Source organism: Ammospiza caudacuta, chromosome 19 (genome assembly GCF_027887145.1).
Source record: "Ammospiza caudacuta isolate bAmmCau1 chromosome 19, bAmmCau1.pri, whole genome shotgun sequence".
NCBI lineage: Eukaryota > Metazoa > Chordata > Aves > Passeriformes > Passerellidae > Ammospiza > Ammospiza caudacuta.
This window is the reverse complement of record NC_080611.1, coordinates 6,408,530-6,425,480: the sequence shown is the minus strand read 5'-3', so window position 1 is coordinate 6,425,480 and position 16,951 is coordinate 6,408,530. Positions and strand designations below refer to the sequence as shown.

At 42.4% G+C, this 16,951-nt stretch overlaps 1 protein-coding gene across 1 annotated transcript; it reads left to right on the top strand.

Annotated features, from left to right (window-relative positions):
- Positions 1-1,203: 1,203 nt before the first annotated feature.
- Positions 1,204-16,711, top strand: LOC131565991 (myosin-1B). Its single transcript, XM_058817132.1, has 38 exons — positions 1,204-1,407; positions 1,494-1,637; positions 1,729-1,885; positions 2,198-2,225; positions 2,323-2,437; positions 2,517-2,609; positions 2,708-2,771; positions 2,856-2,954; positions 3,060-3,163; positions 3,250-3,388; positions 4,549-4,667; positions 4,769-4,918; positions 5,547-5,717; positions 6,134-6,443; positions 7,070-7,146; positions 7,444-7,531; positions 7,618-7,735; positions 7,951-8,074; positions 8,157-8,293; positions 9,068-9,323; positions 9,852-10,094; positions 10,196-10,372; positions 10,458-10,603; positions 10,691-10,781; positions 10,872-11,261; positions 11,615-11,741; positions 12,288-12,406; positions 12,721-12,917; positions 13,307-13,490; positions 13,577-13,742; positions 13,914-14,038; positions 14,227-14,535; positions 14,637-14,840; positions 15,254-15,379; positions 15,475-15,645; positions 15,737-15,841; positions 16,109-16,204; positions 16,413-16,711. The coding sequence occupies exons 1-38, from the start codon at positions 1,204-1,206 to the stop codon at positions 16,563-16,565; spliced, it is 5,826 nt and encodes a 1,941-aa protein (XP_058673115.1). The 3' UTR covers positions 16,566-16,711.
- The last annotated feature ends 240 nt before the right edge of the window (positions 16,712-16,951 follow it).

Below are 16,951 nucleotides of genomic sequence, written 5' to 3'. Positions count from 1 at the left end.
TGAATCAGTGAAGGACAATTAGCATAGCATAAATTTCAGGAAATGTCAAACAAAACAAGAAAAAGCAGGAAATGTCAAACAAAACAAGCAAAAGAAAATAGTTTAGTACTTTAAAAAGTCAAACTACTAACATATTACATATATATATATAAATGTATATTTACCTAAAATAAACATTATAGTTTTTGATAGTATCATAAGGATATATTGTGAGAAAATAATCCAGTGTCTATGAAATAACACAATGTACAATATAGGTATTGTGTTCAAATATAAACTAATATATTGTAATATATAATAGCATTATATATATACGGACACCGTATATACTAAGATATATATTATAGCAATCTTATTCCTCCTAGGAATAGTTGGCATTATTCCTGTTATTCCTGTTAGGAATCTTGTAAGAAAATGTGAGATAATATAAGCAGTGTTAAAATTGCTGGTGGAAATCTGGCACAATTTTTCAACCTTCTGTGATTATTTTGTGGAATGGTCTCATTTGAGTTATAAAATATTAATCAAGTGGAAAAGCATGTTAGAGACAAAACCAGCCAGGAAGTTGCACCCATTCACTTGAATTGACAACAAAAATTTGTGTGATGAAGTTTGCCTTTGACCAAGAAGACAAAGTAATTTCTTTTTGTTGTTGTAAAGATTATTCATCCTAATATCTAATCTAAACTCATCCAATTTCAGTTGTGAGCCATTCCGCTTTGTTCTGTTGCTCCAAGCCCTTGTCTAAAGTTCTCCTTCAAGTCTCTTGGAACTCCTTTAGGTAATGAAAGGTTGCTGGAAGGTCTCCTTGGAGTCTTCTCCAGACTGAACTACCCCAGTTCACCCACCCTATTTCCAGAGCAGAGGGGCTTTACCCCTTGGAGCATCTCCATGGCCTCCTCTGGATTCACTCCAAGAGCTCCATGTCTCTCCTCTGCTGGGACACCAAATACAAAAACACAGAAAGCACTCTTCTGTAAATGTCCAGTAGGAATAACAATCTGACCAGAGAAAAATAATAGTAATAGAAAAAAAATTGTAGAAGAGAACTCTGAATTAGCAGAAAAAGAGAAGGCAATTTAGTTGACATCTAAAGAATAGCAAACAAATGTGCTATAGGAGTGTTTGTTCCATCAGACACTATTTTAATACATTCTCTATCCTCACAGACACTTGCTGCATTACGTGTTGTAAGCAGCAGCCATGTCTACAGACGCGGAGATGGCCATCTTTGGGGAGGCGGCTCCTTACCTCCGAAAGTCAGAGAAGGAGAGAATTGAGGCCCAGAACAAACCTTTTGATGCCAAGTCATCTGTCTTTGTGGTACATGCAAAGGAATCCTATGTGAAGAGCACAATCCAGAGTAGAGAACCAGGAAAAATCACTGTCAAGACTGAAGGGGGAGAGGTGAGTCAAAAACAAGGCCGAAGGTAAATATTATCTGAACACTGAGCTTTTCAGAGACACATGTGGATCTTTTGTTTCCTTGAAAGACCCTGACTGTGAAAGAAGATCAAATCTTCTCCATGAACCCTCCCAAGTATGACAAAATCGAGGACATGGCCATGATGACCCACCTGCACGAACCCGCTGTGCTGTACAACCTCAAAGAGCGTTACGCAGCCTGGATGATCTACGTAAGTGGCAGCAGCAGCTTCCTCTGGGCAGCCTCAGGAGCTGCTGGGCCAGGCTCAGGGCAAGGCAACGTGCTGTGTCCCTTCCTTGCAGACCTACTCGGGTCTCTTCTGCGTCACTGTCAACCCCTACAAGTGGCTGCCGGTGTACAACCCCGAGGTGGTGTTGGCCTACCGAGGCAAGAAGCGCCAGGAGGCCCCTCCACACATCTTCTCCATCTCTGACAACGCCTATCAGTTCATGCTGACTGGTGAGTGGCTCTGTCTGCCTCAGGGGCCCTGGGCCACTAAATTATCTGAAGGGATCCCCTGTCTCAGCAAAGTAAAGAGAATTTTTCAAAACTTTCTTGGATCTGACACACACATCTATTGGAGTTTACTATCGTCATAGCATTGTTTCTAGTGTTTTAAATTAAAGGCTCCTCTGTACTCAGTGATGTGCTTTGGAAGGGAAAGCCTGGTGTGCTTTGACATCAGGCAAAACATTAGACTTACCTGACTATGTTTCATTCTTCCTCTGTTGTTCACTGAGTTTTATGTACTGTGTTTCTCCTTGTTCACAGATCGGGAGAACCAGTCCATCCTGATCACGTAGGTACCCCCCTGCGCGGGTCCCTGCGGGGCTGCCCGGTGCCAGGGCCCCTCCTCCCTGACCACGCACCCTCTGCTTCTCTCTTGGCTTTGGCAGCGGAGAATCCGGGGCCGGGAAGACTGTGAACACCAAGCGTGTCATCCAGTACTTTGCAACAATTGCAGCCAGTGGAGACAAGAAAAAGGAGGAGCAGCCCTCAGGCAAAATGCAGGTGAGGTCCCAGGGCTGGAAGCCTGCAACTACTCAATTTCTTGATGAACTAGATCATGACGAGAAGACTTCTATTCTAGGGGACGCTTGAGGATCAAATCATCAGTGCCAACCCACTGCTGGAGGCCTTTGGAAACGCCAAGACTGTGAGGAACGACAACTCCTCACGCTTTGTGAGTTATTAATTGGTACAACTGTCAACACCAATTGGAATATTCTTGCTGTCCAGATTGGTAAAATAAATCTCATTTGACTTTCCTGCTGCTTTCAGGGTAAATTCATCAGAATCCATTTTGGTGCCACAGGCAAACTGGCTTCTGCTGATATTGAAACATGTAAGACACCTTTCTGGCCTGATCCCCCTTCCCTCCAGCCTTCCCCACTTCTTGTGCTTGACTGTGTCTTACCTTCCTTGCCAGATCTGCTGGAGAAGTCCAGAGTCACTTTCCAGCTCAAGGCGGAAAGGAGCTACCACATCTTTTATCAGATCATGTCCAACAGGAAGCCAGAGCTAATTGGTAGGAAAGATCACTAACTCCTCCATGCAAATGTCATGGAACAACTTTGAATTCTTTTCTGTGACAATTACATTTGACATGGCTCGGTTTTGTTCTTCTTTTCAGAGATGTTACTGATCACCACCAACCCCTATGACTACTTGTACGTGAGTCAAGGTGAGATCACAGTTCCCAGCATTAACGACCAGGAAGAGCTGATGGCCACTGATGTGAGTAGCCAAAGTTTTCTCATGTGAAGTTTCATTTCTCTGTCCTTTAACAGCTGGGGTACTCACCTTAATAACTCTTTTGTCAGAGTGCCATTGACATCCTGGGCTTCAGTGCTGATGAGAAAACAGCCATCTACAAGCTGACAGGGGCTGTCATGCACTATGGGAACCTGAAGTTCAAGCAGAAGCAACGAGAGGAGCAGGCAGAGCCTGATGGCACCGAAGGTACCAGCACAACCCATCCCAGAGCACAGGAGATAGTGAACACTCACTGAGTTGAAGGCAGCATGTGAGGGTCAGAATGATTGACTCAGCCTGTGCATTTCCCCAGTGCCAGTATTGTAGAATAGCTAGAGGACTTTGCTGGAGGAACATGACACAGTGGAACCTGTAGAATATTTTGAACAAAGCAAAAATTTTATCTAGTAACTCCTAAAGCATGCTTCTGCCTTCTGTCAGAGTAGGAGTCAGGCAACAGTAAAGCAAACTTTGCTGCAGCCTTGAATGGAAGCTTCCCAGACTTGGCGCAGAACCTGGAACAGCTCCCAAGTACTAATGAATAATTATATAATTACAGCAGAGTAGCCTATATACAATCACAGTGTCCATATACATACATATATATCTACAAAACTGAAATTTTCTTCTTGTTTCATTTTTCTAGTTATGTATGTGCCTTAAATGTCTTGTTGGAAATAACACATAAAAGCAGCTCAAAATTAGCATCTGTGTATAAATCTTACATAATGAGTTTTGGCCTTCTCACATTGAAGAACTCTGTAAATAGTATTGGTGTTTGCTATCAGCCTTACTGTGGGACAAGACAGGCAGCAAATTGGAAAGTGATGACAGAGTATATGCTGTGCTGTGGTGCTTGTGTTTGTTAACCTAGCTGCAGATAAAATGGGAGCTGGAAAAGACTTAATGTGTTTGATATTTATCCTTAGGGACAATATAATTCCACTATGGAAGTTGTACAGGATATCCTATTCATACTTTTGACATTATACCTCACTAATCCACCTCTGTCTCTCCAATGACAGGAGAGTTTCACTGGCTACAATTTTCAGTGCAGTGTACTTGAATATCAACCACTTTCCTATTCTGTTTATTCAGAAATTGCAACTGTTTGATCTGCCATTTTCATGGCCCTTGGTCCTTTTGTCTGTCTAGTCTCCTGCATGTTCCCTGTAGAAGTATTGAAATAATATTTACCTTTATTAATCATATAGATTAAATCAGAAAAAATTAGCAAGTCAAGAAAAACGAAAATATTTTAAAAGGACATGGTAACGTATATGAGGCTCCTGTAGAAATCTGAATTACTGTAAGACCCTTTCACTGGAGAGCTAATATCTGATCCTGCTCTATGCTTGTTTTCTTAGTTGCTGACAAGGCTGCCTACCTGATGGGTCTGAACTCAGCAGACCTGCTCAAGGCTCTCTGCTACCCCCGAGTCAAGGTGGGGAACGAATACGTGACCAAGGGCCAAACTGTGCAGCAGGTAAGAGACAAGTGAAAATAGAAAAAAAAAAATTACTTGAATTAAAAATTTTGAACTCCTCTTCTGCTGCATATGGTGGCTTTCCTTTAATCTTTCCTTAGGTATACAACTCAGTGGGTGCCCTGGCTAAATCTGTGTTTGAGAAGATGTTCCTGTGGATGGTTGTTCGTATCAACCAACAGCTGGACACGAAGCAGCCCAGGCAGTACTTCATTGGTGTCCTGGACATTGCTGGCTTTGAGATCTTTGATGTAAGAGGACAATTTCCATAAAGCGTTCCTGGAAGAGGCATTAGGAAATTGGAATAATTTGGGGGGTTGGGGTTTGCTTTATTTCAGTTATGGGTTATTTCTATTTATTGGATAATCCTGCTTTTCCTCGAGGAACAGTACCCTTCTGGTTCTCATTGCATGTAGTATCCCACAGGGCTGTATTTATTTGTAGATGTTTGTTGTTGCATACAGAAATGAAAATTACATTGAAAACTGCTGAACAATTGATAAATAATAAGAGAGAGGCTTTGAGGAAGTTAAAATATGCCTTTTTAAAGGAAGATTTTGTTAATACTGAAGCCAGATTCCCTCTGAATACTTGGGAATAGAGAGGTAATGTAAAGAAATTCAAATTAAAAGCTGGACTTGGACTAAGCTCTGCAGATCTATTCAGAGCTCAGAAATATGTTGAGACAGTGCCAGGGCCCAAGAGGTTAGATCTATTAGAGAATGGAATATGCCGGTCGCCTGTCCAGTTCCAGCACTAGAAATGCAAGATTCCAGTCATGGAGCCCTTAGTGGGATAAGAATAAAGCCTATTGGAAGACAGAAGTGAACTGAAATTGGAACTGAAATTCACAAGAAAGTAAATCTTTGCCTTCTGCAGTTCAACAGCCTGGAGCAGCTGTGCATCAACTTCACCAATGAGAAACTGCAACAGTTCTTCAACCACCACATGTTCGTGCTGGAGCAGGAGGAGTACAAGAAGGAGGGCATTGAATGGGAGTTCATTGACTTTGGCATGGACCTGGCTGCCTGCATTGAGCTCATTGAGAAGGTTATTGACCCCCACATACTTAATAGTTTTTCAGTTATAAAATCTCTATTTTAATGTTTCTTGAGAAATTTTCTGTCTCGTTTTAAAGAAAGAGCATATAGGAAGTTTAAACTCTTCCTTATATCTGAATGCTACTACTTTCATTCATTTTGCTTTCCACTTTCACCAAACAAATACAAAATTATTTTCTACATGCTAGATCTTTATTACATCCCAACCCTGAATCTTATAAGGGAGCTTGTTTTTGTATAACTGATGGCATATCCACTAACAAAATGCCCTTTCTGAGAAACATAAGATTACACATACTGAGGAGGATTTTTCAGTATAACTTTTATCTTCCATTCCTCTTTCTTACATACATTGCCTCTGTTTCTTCCTTCCACATTTTCGTCACATGTTGCTATTCCTCCTAGCCCATGGGCATCTTCTCCATCCTGGAAGAGGAGTGCATGTTCCCCAAGGCAACTGACACCTCTTTCAAGAACAAGCTCTATGACCAGCACCTGGGCAAGTCCAACAACTTCCAGAAGCCCAAGCCAGGCAAAGGCAAGGCTGAGGCCCACTTCTCCCTGGTGCACTATGCTGGCACAGTGGATTACAACATCTCTGGGTGGCTGGAGAAGAACAAGGACCCTCTGAATGAAACTGTTGTGGGGTTGTATCAGAAGTCATCCCTGAAGACCCTGGCCTTGCTCTTTGCATCTGCTGGTGGGGCAGAAGCAGGTGATTTCTTTGAAATCAGTTCTACTGTAATTTACAGAAAACGATATTAAAATGTTGTAACAATATTTCGCAATGATATTTACATTTCTAAAATTGAAAACCCAAAACCTCATAATCTAGTCTAATAAAGGATATTACTCCTCCCTAGAGACCTTAAAAGATCTGTAGGTTTTAGAATGAGACAGCTGTACTAGCACATTAACCCAGTCTAGCTGAGAAGTCAGATTTTTGCAATACGGGCCATTCTCAAATAATTCAGTGAATACAATCAAATGTGTCAACATGCTGTTAAGTTTATGCATACCCTTAGATGTAAGTCTATATAAACACTGCATTTGGTGTAATTACTAGCTATTAGTTTAGTGCCTCAAATATCTTTCTATGTAAAATATTATGTTTTGTTTCCCACCTGCATTTTCGAAATTTCAGTTGGAAGTTATTAGATTTCCTTCCACAGTCATCTGAAAAATTCAAGTATCCTTTTGTAACTTTAACCACAGTCTGAGTTTGCAAATTTTGATCATATTATTATTTTTGCTAGAGTTTTAAAGATGAACATACAAGGTTTTCCAGATTCTGTGTGCTTTTGTTGTTCACTTCTTTATAAAAAATTTTTTACTTTTTAGAGAGCAGTGGTGGTGGTGGCAAGAAGGGCGCCAAGAAGAAGGGTTCTTCCTTCCAGACTGTCTCAGCTCTCTTCCGGGTACTGTAGAATAATCATTCTAAAGTTACTGTATTCTTTTCATGAAAAGAAAATCAAAAAATTCAGAAATGCTTTAGATTTATCTAATATATCTTTGTGTTCAGAAACGATAAAATCACTTGCTTCTGGTAAAGAGGAATTCTTACTGAATCTTGGGAAGTATTCTTTCAGAACTGCCCAAAAGTTCTGTAAAAAAAAATATTGATCACGCTTTTATTGCAGTGTTTTTATTTCCACCTAGTATTGAGATTGTGTAAGTGACACTTCTAAACCCGACACTTTGTTCTTGCTCCTAAGGAAAATTTAAACAAGCTGATGAGCAATTTGAGAAGCACACATCCCCATTTTGTGCGCTGTCTTATTCCTAATGAAACAAAAACACCTGGTAAGTTGTTAAAGTTCAAAGGTGTGATATATCTGATCTTCTCTGTGCAGTAAAATGATATACAATTTAATTCTGTGATTTATTAGGTGCCATGGAGCACGAGCTGGTGCTGCACCAGCTGCGCTGTAACGGCGTGCTGGAAGGGATCAGGATCTGCAGGAAAGGGTTTCCCAGCAGAATCCTCTATGCTGACTTCAAACAGAGGTCAGATTATGTTTTATCACCCTCCACCATATCAAAAAATGCTAAATCATTTGATTTTCCTAAATGTTTTAAGTACTGTGGAAGCTATCTTTAGGTATACAAAAGTCATTTGCCCAAGTGAGTCATCCAGGTTGTTTCTATAGCTATTGAGAAAAAAAAAAACAGACATTTTCAAAGGGCTATTATTTATTCCTTATCGTCCTCTGATTCCACAGATACAAGGTGCTTAATGCCAGTGCCATCCCTGAGGGACAGTTCATCGATAGCAAGAAGGCTTCTGAGAAGCTCCTTGGGTCAATCGATGTGGATCACACCCAGTATAAATTTGGACACACCAAGGTACAACCCCCCCATTCACTGCCTGCCTGGGCTTTGCTCTCTCCATCTGACAGTGATGTGCTGCAATATTGTCTCTCTCAAGGTGTTCTTCAAAGCTGGGCTGCTGGGGCTCCTGGAGGAGATGAGAGATGAGAAACTGGCAGAGCTCATCACCCGCACCCAGGCCATGTGCAGGGGTTACCTGATGAGGGTGGAGTTCAAGAAAATGATGGAGAGGAGGTAGATATTGACTTGGATTGCTGGGCCAATCCTTATCAGATACTAATGGCATGAACAAAACTGAAAATAAGCTGCTTCACAAATAATCTCATTTATTTCTCATTAATTCAGTTTGTCAATATGAAAGTATATCCTGAAAACAGAGGAAGTAGAATAAAATCCCAACTTAGGGAAACAATTTTTTTTAATACTTTGTTGCTGAAGTTTTTAAATGGCTCTATTATATGTATGTCGAACAAATCAATATCGAGTCTAAGCTAAATATTGTAGGACACTGCTAAATAAAATGAGAGAAAGACATATTTCTATCATAAGAGAAGCATCCTCTTCCCTTTGATAAATTTCATAAAAGTGATTAAGACAACTTACAGAAGTGCTCCTTTTCATTGGCCATAAAAATGAGCCAAACACCTGGACTCCAAAACCATCCATACTGGTTGATAGTCTACATAAAACGAGGAGATTTTCAGTGGAAATCTATATATATAGTATATAAAATGTGATCTAAATATTATTAAAAATGTATATGGAATAATACATGATAAATATTTTACACATAGAGATATACAGAACTATATATGATACACATATACTATACACAGATTATATATATATATATATTTATATATATGTATATACATATTTATATATATATATATCTATATATAACTAAAAAGTATCAAACTTCCTGATATACATACTAATATATACTGTTAAATATGTTTTATAGACTTTAAAATATTTACCAAAATATATTTTGTTACTACTTTTCAGGGAGTCCATCTTCTGCATCCAGTACAACGTTCGCTCATTCATGAATGTCAAACACTGGCCATGGATGAAGCTCTTCTTCAAGATCAAGCCCTTGCTAAAGAGTGCAGAGTCTGAGAAGGAGATGGCCAATATGAAGGAAGAGTTTGAGAAAACCAAGGAGGAGCTTGCAAAGTCTGAGGCAAAGCGGAAGGAACTGGAAGAGAAAATGGTGGCCCTGGTGCAGGAGAAAAATGACCTGCAGCTCCAAGTGCAGGCTGTGAGTATTGCTAAAGTTTTTTGACTTGTGATGTTCTATATAAAATCATCCCAAATGTCTCAGTAAAGATATATTATCCCAAAATAGCAATTATTTTAAAAACATACACATATTTATAAAATGGGAAGAAAAACCACATAGAATTGCTACCTTAATCTTTATAGAGCTTTATATACTATACAATTTTGATATGTTATCAACTGACCAGTTAAGGTTGTCTGGAGGTCCAATTAACACATTTTGTTTGGAGAATCCCAAGTGAATTCAGATGGAGTAGGAAGAGCTGAGAGTGTCAGGTATTTATCGGGCATTTATGGTCCCTGTCTCTTCAGGAAAAATGGTGATGAAAGTTCACTGCTTCCCTTCTTCCCTGAAAATAAGAATGTAGCAACAAGAATGTCCTTAAAACTGTAATTTCAAGCAAGTAGCTGGATTAATCTGATGGCATTTAGATGTCTACAGCCTAAAAGTACAACCAAGCCATCAGCCCCAGGTTGAAAACCTGTTTTGTTTAAATGAATCATGTAGGAAGCTGATGGTTTGGCCGATGCAGAGGAAAGGTGTGACCAGCTCATCAAAACCAAAATCCAGCTGGAAGCCAAAATAAAGGAGCTGACAGAGAGAGCAGAAGAAGAAGAAGAGATGAATGCTGAGCTGACAGCCAAGAAGAGGAAGCTGGAGGATGAATGTTCAGAGCTGAAGAAAGATATTGATGACCTTGAGCTAACACTGGCCAAGGTGGAGAAGGAAAAACATGCCACTGAAAACAAGGTATGAGGTAGAACCTGTCACTCGCACACTGGAAAAGACTTGTCTTGTTAGAAAATGTTAAGCACCATTTTCTGTCTGTGCTTGATCCCTTCTTCTCAAAGGTGAAAAACCTGACTGAGGAGATGGCAGCCCTGGATGAGACGATTGTGAAGCTGACAAAGGAGAAGAAAGCCCTCCAAGAGGCGCATCAGCAGACCCTGGATGACCTGCAGGCAGAGGAAGACAAAGTCAATACTCTGACCAAAGCCAAGACCAAGCTGGAACAGCAAGTGGATGATGTAAGCACACAGATATAGAACAGGAAGAGGACAGGTATGGAGTCCAAGCTGGCTGGCAGAGCCCTGATGGTCTTGCTGTGTTTAGCTGGAAGGGTCCCTGGAGCAAGAGAAGAAACTGCGCATGGACCTGGAGAGAGCAAAGAGGAAACTGGAAGGTGACCTGAAGCTGGCCCAGGACAGCATCATGGATTTGGAGAATGATAAGCAGCAGCTGGATGAGAAACTGAAGAAGTAAGTGTGGCTCTGGGGCACCTGAGTGCTGGGCTGCAGCTCTTGTCTTGTTTCTTTGTGCTCTAACATGGTTCACTTGTCCCAAAGGAAAGACTTTGAAATCAGCCAGATCCAGGGCAAGATCGAGGATGAACAAGCCCTGGGCATGCAATTTCAGAAGAAGATCAAGGAGCTGCAGGCAAGTCTTTGTTCCTTTTGCCCTGCCTTGCTCAGGCTCAGCTCAGGCAGGAGGAGGGCACAGCTGTGAAGGGTCCCTGCTGTTCTGCAGGCCCGCATTGAGGAGCTGGAGGAGGAGATTGAGGCAGAGCGAACCTCTCGCGCTAAAGCAGAGAAGCATCGCGCTGACCTGTCCAGGGAGCTGGAGGAGATCAGCGAGCGCCTGGAAGAAGCAGGAGGGGCCACAGCAGCTCAGGTGGAGATGAACAAGAAGCGTGAGGCAGAGTTCCAGAAGATGCGCCGTGACCTGGAAGAGGCCACGCTGCAGCACGAAGCCACGGCTTCTGCCCTGCGCAAGAAGCACGCGGACAGCACAGCTGAGCTGGGCGAGCAGATCGACAACCTGCAACGAGTGAAGCAGAAGCTGGAGAAGGAGAAGAGTGAGCTGAAGATGGAGATTGATGACTTGGCCAGCAACATGGAGTCTGTCTCCAAAGCCAAGGTACATAAATATTTCTTCTCATTAATCCGAACAAAATCAGATATTTATATTTTAACATAGAAATTTTAGCTGGCCGTATTTTAGAATAAACTATTGCACTTTGCAACTTCAATGTGTGTTTAAACATTTCAGTATTATTTAAATCATTTGATCATACCATTTCATCTGCCCTCCAATGGGCATGGAATATACAGGTGTTGGAACTGGGGACACAAACTTCATAGAAGTATATATCAATTAACTGACAAATTTGGGCTTCTGAATCATTCTTTCTTCATTTATAAGACTTCATATTCTCACAAATTATGGGTTGAACCATTAAATATATTTCCTTCTGTTCCTCATGAAAACAGGCAAATCTGGAGAAGATGTGTCGTTCCCTGGAAGATCAACTCAGTGAGATTAAGACAAAGGAGGAGGAACAGCAGCGCATAATTAATGACATTAGTGCTCAAAGAGCTCGGCTACAAACAGAATCTGGTAAGACATTCGTGTTTTTAAGAGAATACTGTATATTATATGAGTTCTTAAAAAAAAAAAAGAATAAAACTCAGCTGGAGTCTTGGAGGACTGGACATGGACTAAGTTGAACCTGAGCCAAAAATGTGGTTTGTGATGAAGCTGGCCAATAGAACCCTGAGTGAATCCTGAGTTGCGTTAGGAGAGCATTGCCAATGGGTTAGCGGAGAATGATCGTTCCCCCTACTCATCACATGAGGCCTTGCTGGGATTGCTTGGCCTTGTTAAACCTCCTGAGATTCCCATGGGCCATAATCCCTCTGGATGGCAGTGTGGTACTCATTCTGTAAACTCAAGGCTTAATGGAAACATAGAGTAAGGCTAGTGGGATTTAGCATGACCTGTCATTTCTAGCCTCTAAGAAATGGTGGTATCTGTGATTAGGAATCCAAGAAAGAAGTAAAAGTTTGTTTGACTCAAAATATTTACATATGGGCATTTCTTATCAAAATTAAAATTTTTACGTAAGTCATAACAAATTTCTTTTACTCATCTGAACACTCCCAGGTGAATTTTCACGCCAGGTAGATGAGAAAGATGCTCTGATTTCTCAACTCTCAAGAGGAAAACAGGCTTTCACCCAACAGATTGAGGAACTGAAGAGGCATCTAGAGGAAGAAATAAAGGTAAGAAGGCTCTCCAAATTCTGAGTTGTCCATTGGACTCCTTCTTTCTTGGAGGAGCTTTGGATATGAATGAAATTACAGAATCAGAAAGATGAAAGGGAGGGAAAAAACCACATAAGTAATACAGAGCAAGCCTTGCCATACTAGTTTTGTTCCTTCTTCCTTGCAGTTTATATGTTAATTGTTTTGCAGATTCCCAGACCTCTGATTTTCATTCAGTAGCTTGCCATTACTCATAGCAGAATCAGTGCATTTCTGCCAGGAGATCTCCAGGATATTTCCATTAATTGTTCACACTGCTGTTCTTCCCACAGGCCAAGAACGCCCTGGCACACGCCCTGCAGTCCGCTCGCCACGACTGTGACTTGCTCCGGGAGCAATATGAGGAGGAGCAGGAGGCCAAGGGGGAGCTGCAGAGAGCCCTGTCCAAGGCCAACAGTGAAGTGGCCCAGTGGAGAACCAAATACGAGACGGACGCGATTCAGCGCACGGAGGAGCTCGAGGAGGCCAAGTACGTGGGGAAGCAGAATGGGAAATGATGGGAGAAGACTGAAAATGGTCACGGGAAATTTGAATCTCTGAGAATGGCTTAAGACAAGAATGGGAGGGAAGCCAGGGTATATTGTCTTTGTAAAAAAAGGGGAGAGAGGGAGGAAGAGAAAAAGAGAGAGATTGGAAGGGAAAACATAGGCTTTAGGACTAGATGTACTAAGACAGGCCTAATCCTCCATAAGTGAAAAGACACAGAAGTGATAGATCTTGTTGGCTGCATGCACGCATGGATAATAAAAAACATTGTGGAAAGCATTTGGATCAAAACCTCCAAAGTGAAAAACTCATGACAGTAAATAACTGACATCATTCCAAGCTCTAACGTGCAACTGTGCTTGTCTATCCCAGGAAGAAGCTTGCCCAGCGCCTGCAGGATGCAGAGGAGCATGTTGAGGCTGTCAATGCCAAATGTGCCTCTCTGGAGAAGACAAAGCAGAGGCTGCAGAATGAAGTGGAGGACCTGATGATTGACGTGGAGAGATCCAATGCTGCCTGTGCTGCTCTGGATAAGAAGCAGAAGAACTTTGACAAGGTCTTTTGGCCTCCAGCACCAGCACTCCTGGCCAGAGCAGGGCCCTGTGATGGCCACAGCCCTACTCACCCCCCATTTCTCTTCAGATCCTGGCAGAATGGAAGCAGAAGTATGAGGAAACGCAGGCTGAGCTGGAGGCCTCACAGAAGGAGTCGCGCTCTCTGAGCACGGAGCTGTTCAAGATGAAGAATGCCTATGAGGAGTCCTTGGACCACCTGGAAACAATGAAGCGGGAGAACAAGAACTTGCAGCGTAAGTCCCTGGCCCTCTGCTCCTCCCTGGCCTTTCTCACTATCAGCCATTCCCACCATTGTTCATGGCTCTGTGCCTGCAGGTCTGCAGAGATGCCTGTCCCCTTGGTGGGACAGAGCCCTTCCCACTCTGCTCTGTGCCTGACCATGCCATTGATCTTTGTTCCCACAGAGGAGATTTCCGACCTCACGGAGCAGATTGCGGAGGGAGGAAAGGCCATTCATGAGCTGGAGAAAGTGAAGAAGCAGATTGAGCAGGAGAAATCTGAAATCCAGGCTGCTCTGGAGGAAGCTGAGGTACACAGCAGTATTTCTTGCTGTCTTACATGTCTTGGATCTCTGTCTTGCTTATCTCATTCTGAGACAAAAGTAGAGAAGTGATCTTATAAAAGTAGAGATATTATCTAAACATAGCACTCTTTTTACTTAGAACTTCAGGTTCAACACTTGTTACATGAAAAGTATTCTTATTTTTTCTTGACCAGGCCTCCCTGGAACATGAGGAGGGGAAGATCCTGCGCCTGCAGCTTGAGCTCAACCAGGTGAAAGCTGAGATTGACAGGAAGATAGCAGAGAAAGATGAGGAGATCGAACAAATGAAGAGAAACCACCAGAGGGTTGTGGAGTCCATGCAGAGCACCCTGGATGCTGAGATCAGGAGCAGGAATGAAGCCCTGAGACTGAAGAAGAAGATGGAGGGAGACCTGAACGAAATAGAAATCCAGCTGAGCCATGCCAACCGCCAGGCTGCAGAGGCACAGAAGAACCTGAGGAACACTCAGGGAGTGCTCAAGGTCTGTTCAACAGAAATTACCTACAGAGAAATATCTTGGTTAATACTTTCAGTCCACAGGAGCTCTAAATCTGCTTATAATTTCTTTCAATGGCTCTATAGGACACCCAGATCCATCTGGATGATGCTCTCAGGTCTCAGGAGGACCTGAAGGAGCAGGTGGCCATGGTGGAGCGCAGAGCAAACCTGCTGCAGGCTGAAGTTGAGGAGCTCCGGGCAGCCCTGGAGCAGACAGAGCGATCGAGGAAAATGGCTGAGCAGGAATTAATGGACGCCAGTGAGCGCGTGCAGCTCCTCCATAGCCAGGTGAGGTCATTTGGTGAACATTTTCATGCTTTATTCCAGTCACCACTGGTTGATCAACTTGGAGGAAGATGGTCCTCTTTTCTGGAGTATTCATCATGTTACTAAAAAAAATATTTGCTGAAAAAAATGTGTGCACTGGTGACTTTTCCCTTACTCTGTTTTTATTACTTTCCTGTGCTAGCCTTGGTGAATGAGATGTGGCACAGAGTATGTTTCTAAGACATTTTCAAATTCGTGAAAAATGGAGAAAGAAAGAAACCAAAATGTCTTTTCCCCAATGAAAAGAAATTTTACTAGAAAATTTCTGGTATTGCTTTTCCATTTATTTATGTCTTCATTTATTGATAATCCTGTAATGTTCTTGATTTCAAATAATGAACTTACGAAAACAAACCTCTGATGCTGCTCAACAGAACACCAGCCTGATCAACACCAAGAAGAAGCTGGAAACGGACATTTCCCAGATCCAGAGTGAAATGGAGGATACCATCCAGGAAGCCCGCAATGCTGAGGAGAAGGCCAAGAAGGCCATCACAGATGTGAGTTGGACACTCCTGGCATTGCTGATGGTGAATGTACTCTGCCCAAAATATCTCCAGCCCCAAAATGGCTTTGACCTTTTTTCTCTGATCAGGCGGCCATGATGGCAGAAGAGCTGAAGAAGGAGCAGGACACCAGTGCCCACCTGGAGAGGATGAAGAAGAACCTGGACCAGACAGTGAAGGACCTGCAGCACCGTCTGGATGAGGCCGAGCAGCTGGCACTGAAGGGAGGGAAGAAGCAGATCCAGAAGCTGGAGGCCAGGGTGTGTAGGGCTGGGGCTGTGCCTGAGGGAGCGTGTCCCTCCTTGGAGAGACATTGGCAGGGCAGCTGCAGGGCTGGGCTTGTCCTTGCAGGTGCGGGAGCTGGAAGGGGAGGTTGATGCTGAGCAGAAGCGCAGCGCTGAAGCCGTGAAGGGTGTGCGCAAGTACGAGCGCAGGGTGAAGGAACTCACCTACCAGGTAAGGCAGCAATCTTCTTCGTGTTGGTACACTCTTATTCCTGAATCTCAAAACGTAGCCCTGAAAGATTTCTCTCTGTCCTGAGTCTCACATACAAAAAGGAGAATAATGTAAGCACCCAAAGATTACTACCTTTCCAGTCATTTTAACAATATACAGCTTATCATGTCTGTCTTACTGGGCAGCAAAATCAAATAGAAATGTTACTCTTTATTTCATGTAGAGGAGGCTAAAAGAGAGGTTTCTCTGTCTTGTCATTCCCTTTAGTCTGAGGAAGACAGGAAAAATGTTCTCAGGCTGCAGGATCTGGTGGATAAACTGCAAACTAAGGTGAAAGCTTACAAGAGACAAGCTGAGGAGGCTGTAAGTATTATTGTGTTCAGTCAGTCCTTATCCAGCTGAAAGTGGATTCTGTGTTGGTGTTTTCCCCTGTGTAGCTCTGTTTGAACCCAGCTCAACATTGTGGTAGTAGGTCTCTGCTTCGTTTCGCTTTCTTTATTTCATATTTTCACCTAGCAGCTTTACAGTGTAATTGTTTTAACACCTGTTTTATGCTTCCTCCTATGTCCAGGAGGAGCTGTCCAATGTGAACCTGTCCAAGTTCCGCAAGATCCAGCACGAGCTGGAGGAGGCCGAGGAGCGGGCTGACATTGCAGAGTCACAGGTCAACAAGCTCCGAGCCAAGAGCAGGGAGATCAGCAAGAAGGCAGAAAGCGAAGAGTAAATGCCTCTAGTGCTGTAAAGTGAGAGAATTGCACAAAATGTGCCGTTCTATCACTTTTATTTGTAGTCACTGCTTTGTCCTTCATTAATCTGTAGATGAATAATGCCTGCATAATAAAAATTGTAGAGCTTATGCCATGTAAATAATGAGAAGTTGAGTGTTGCATTTTCATCATTATCCTGAATTCTACTAAGGTTTACATTTTTCCTTTCTTATTTTAAACTTATTTATTCAATTAAAAATCTTGCTTCAGGTATTTCAAAGTGTTTCAGCCACTTTTAAAGTGGTCCAATCAGACATCATGCTTTGTTCTCACCAGGAAATTTCATCGCATACTTCCTTAGCTGAGAAAATAACTTTTTTCTCTGAAACAGAATGCAATTATC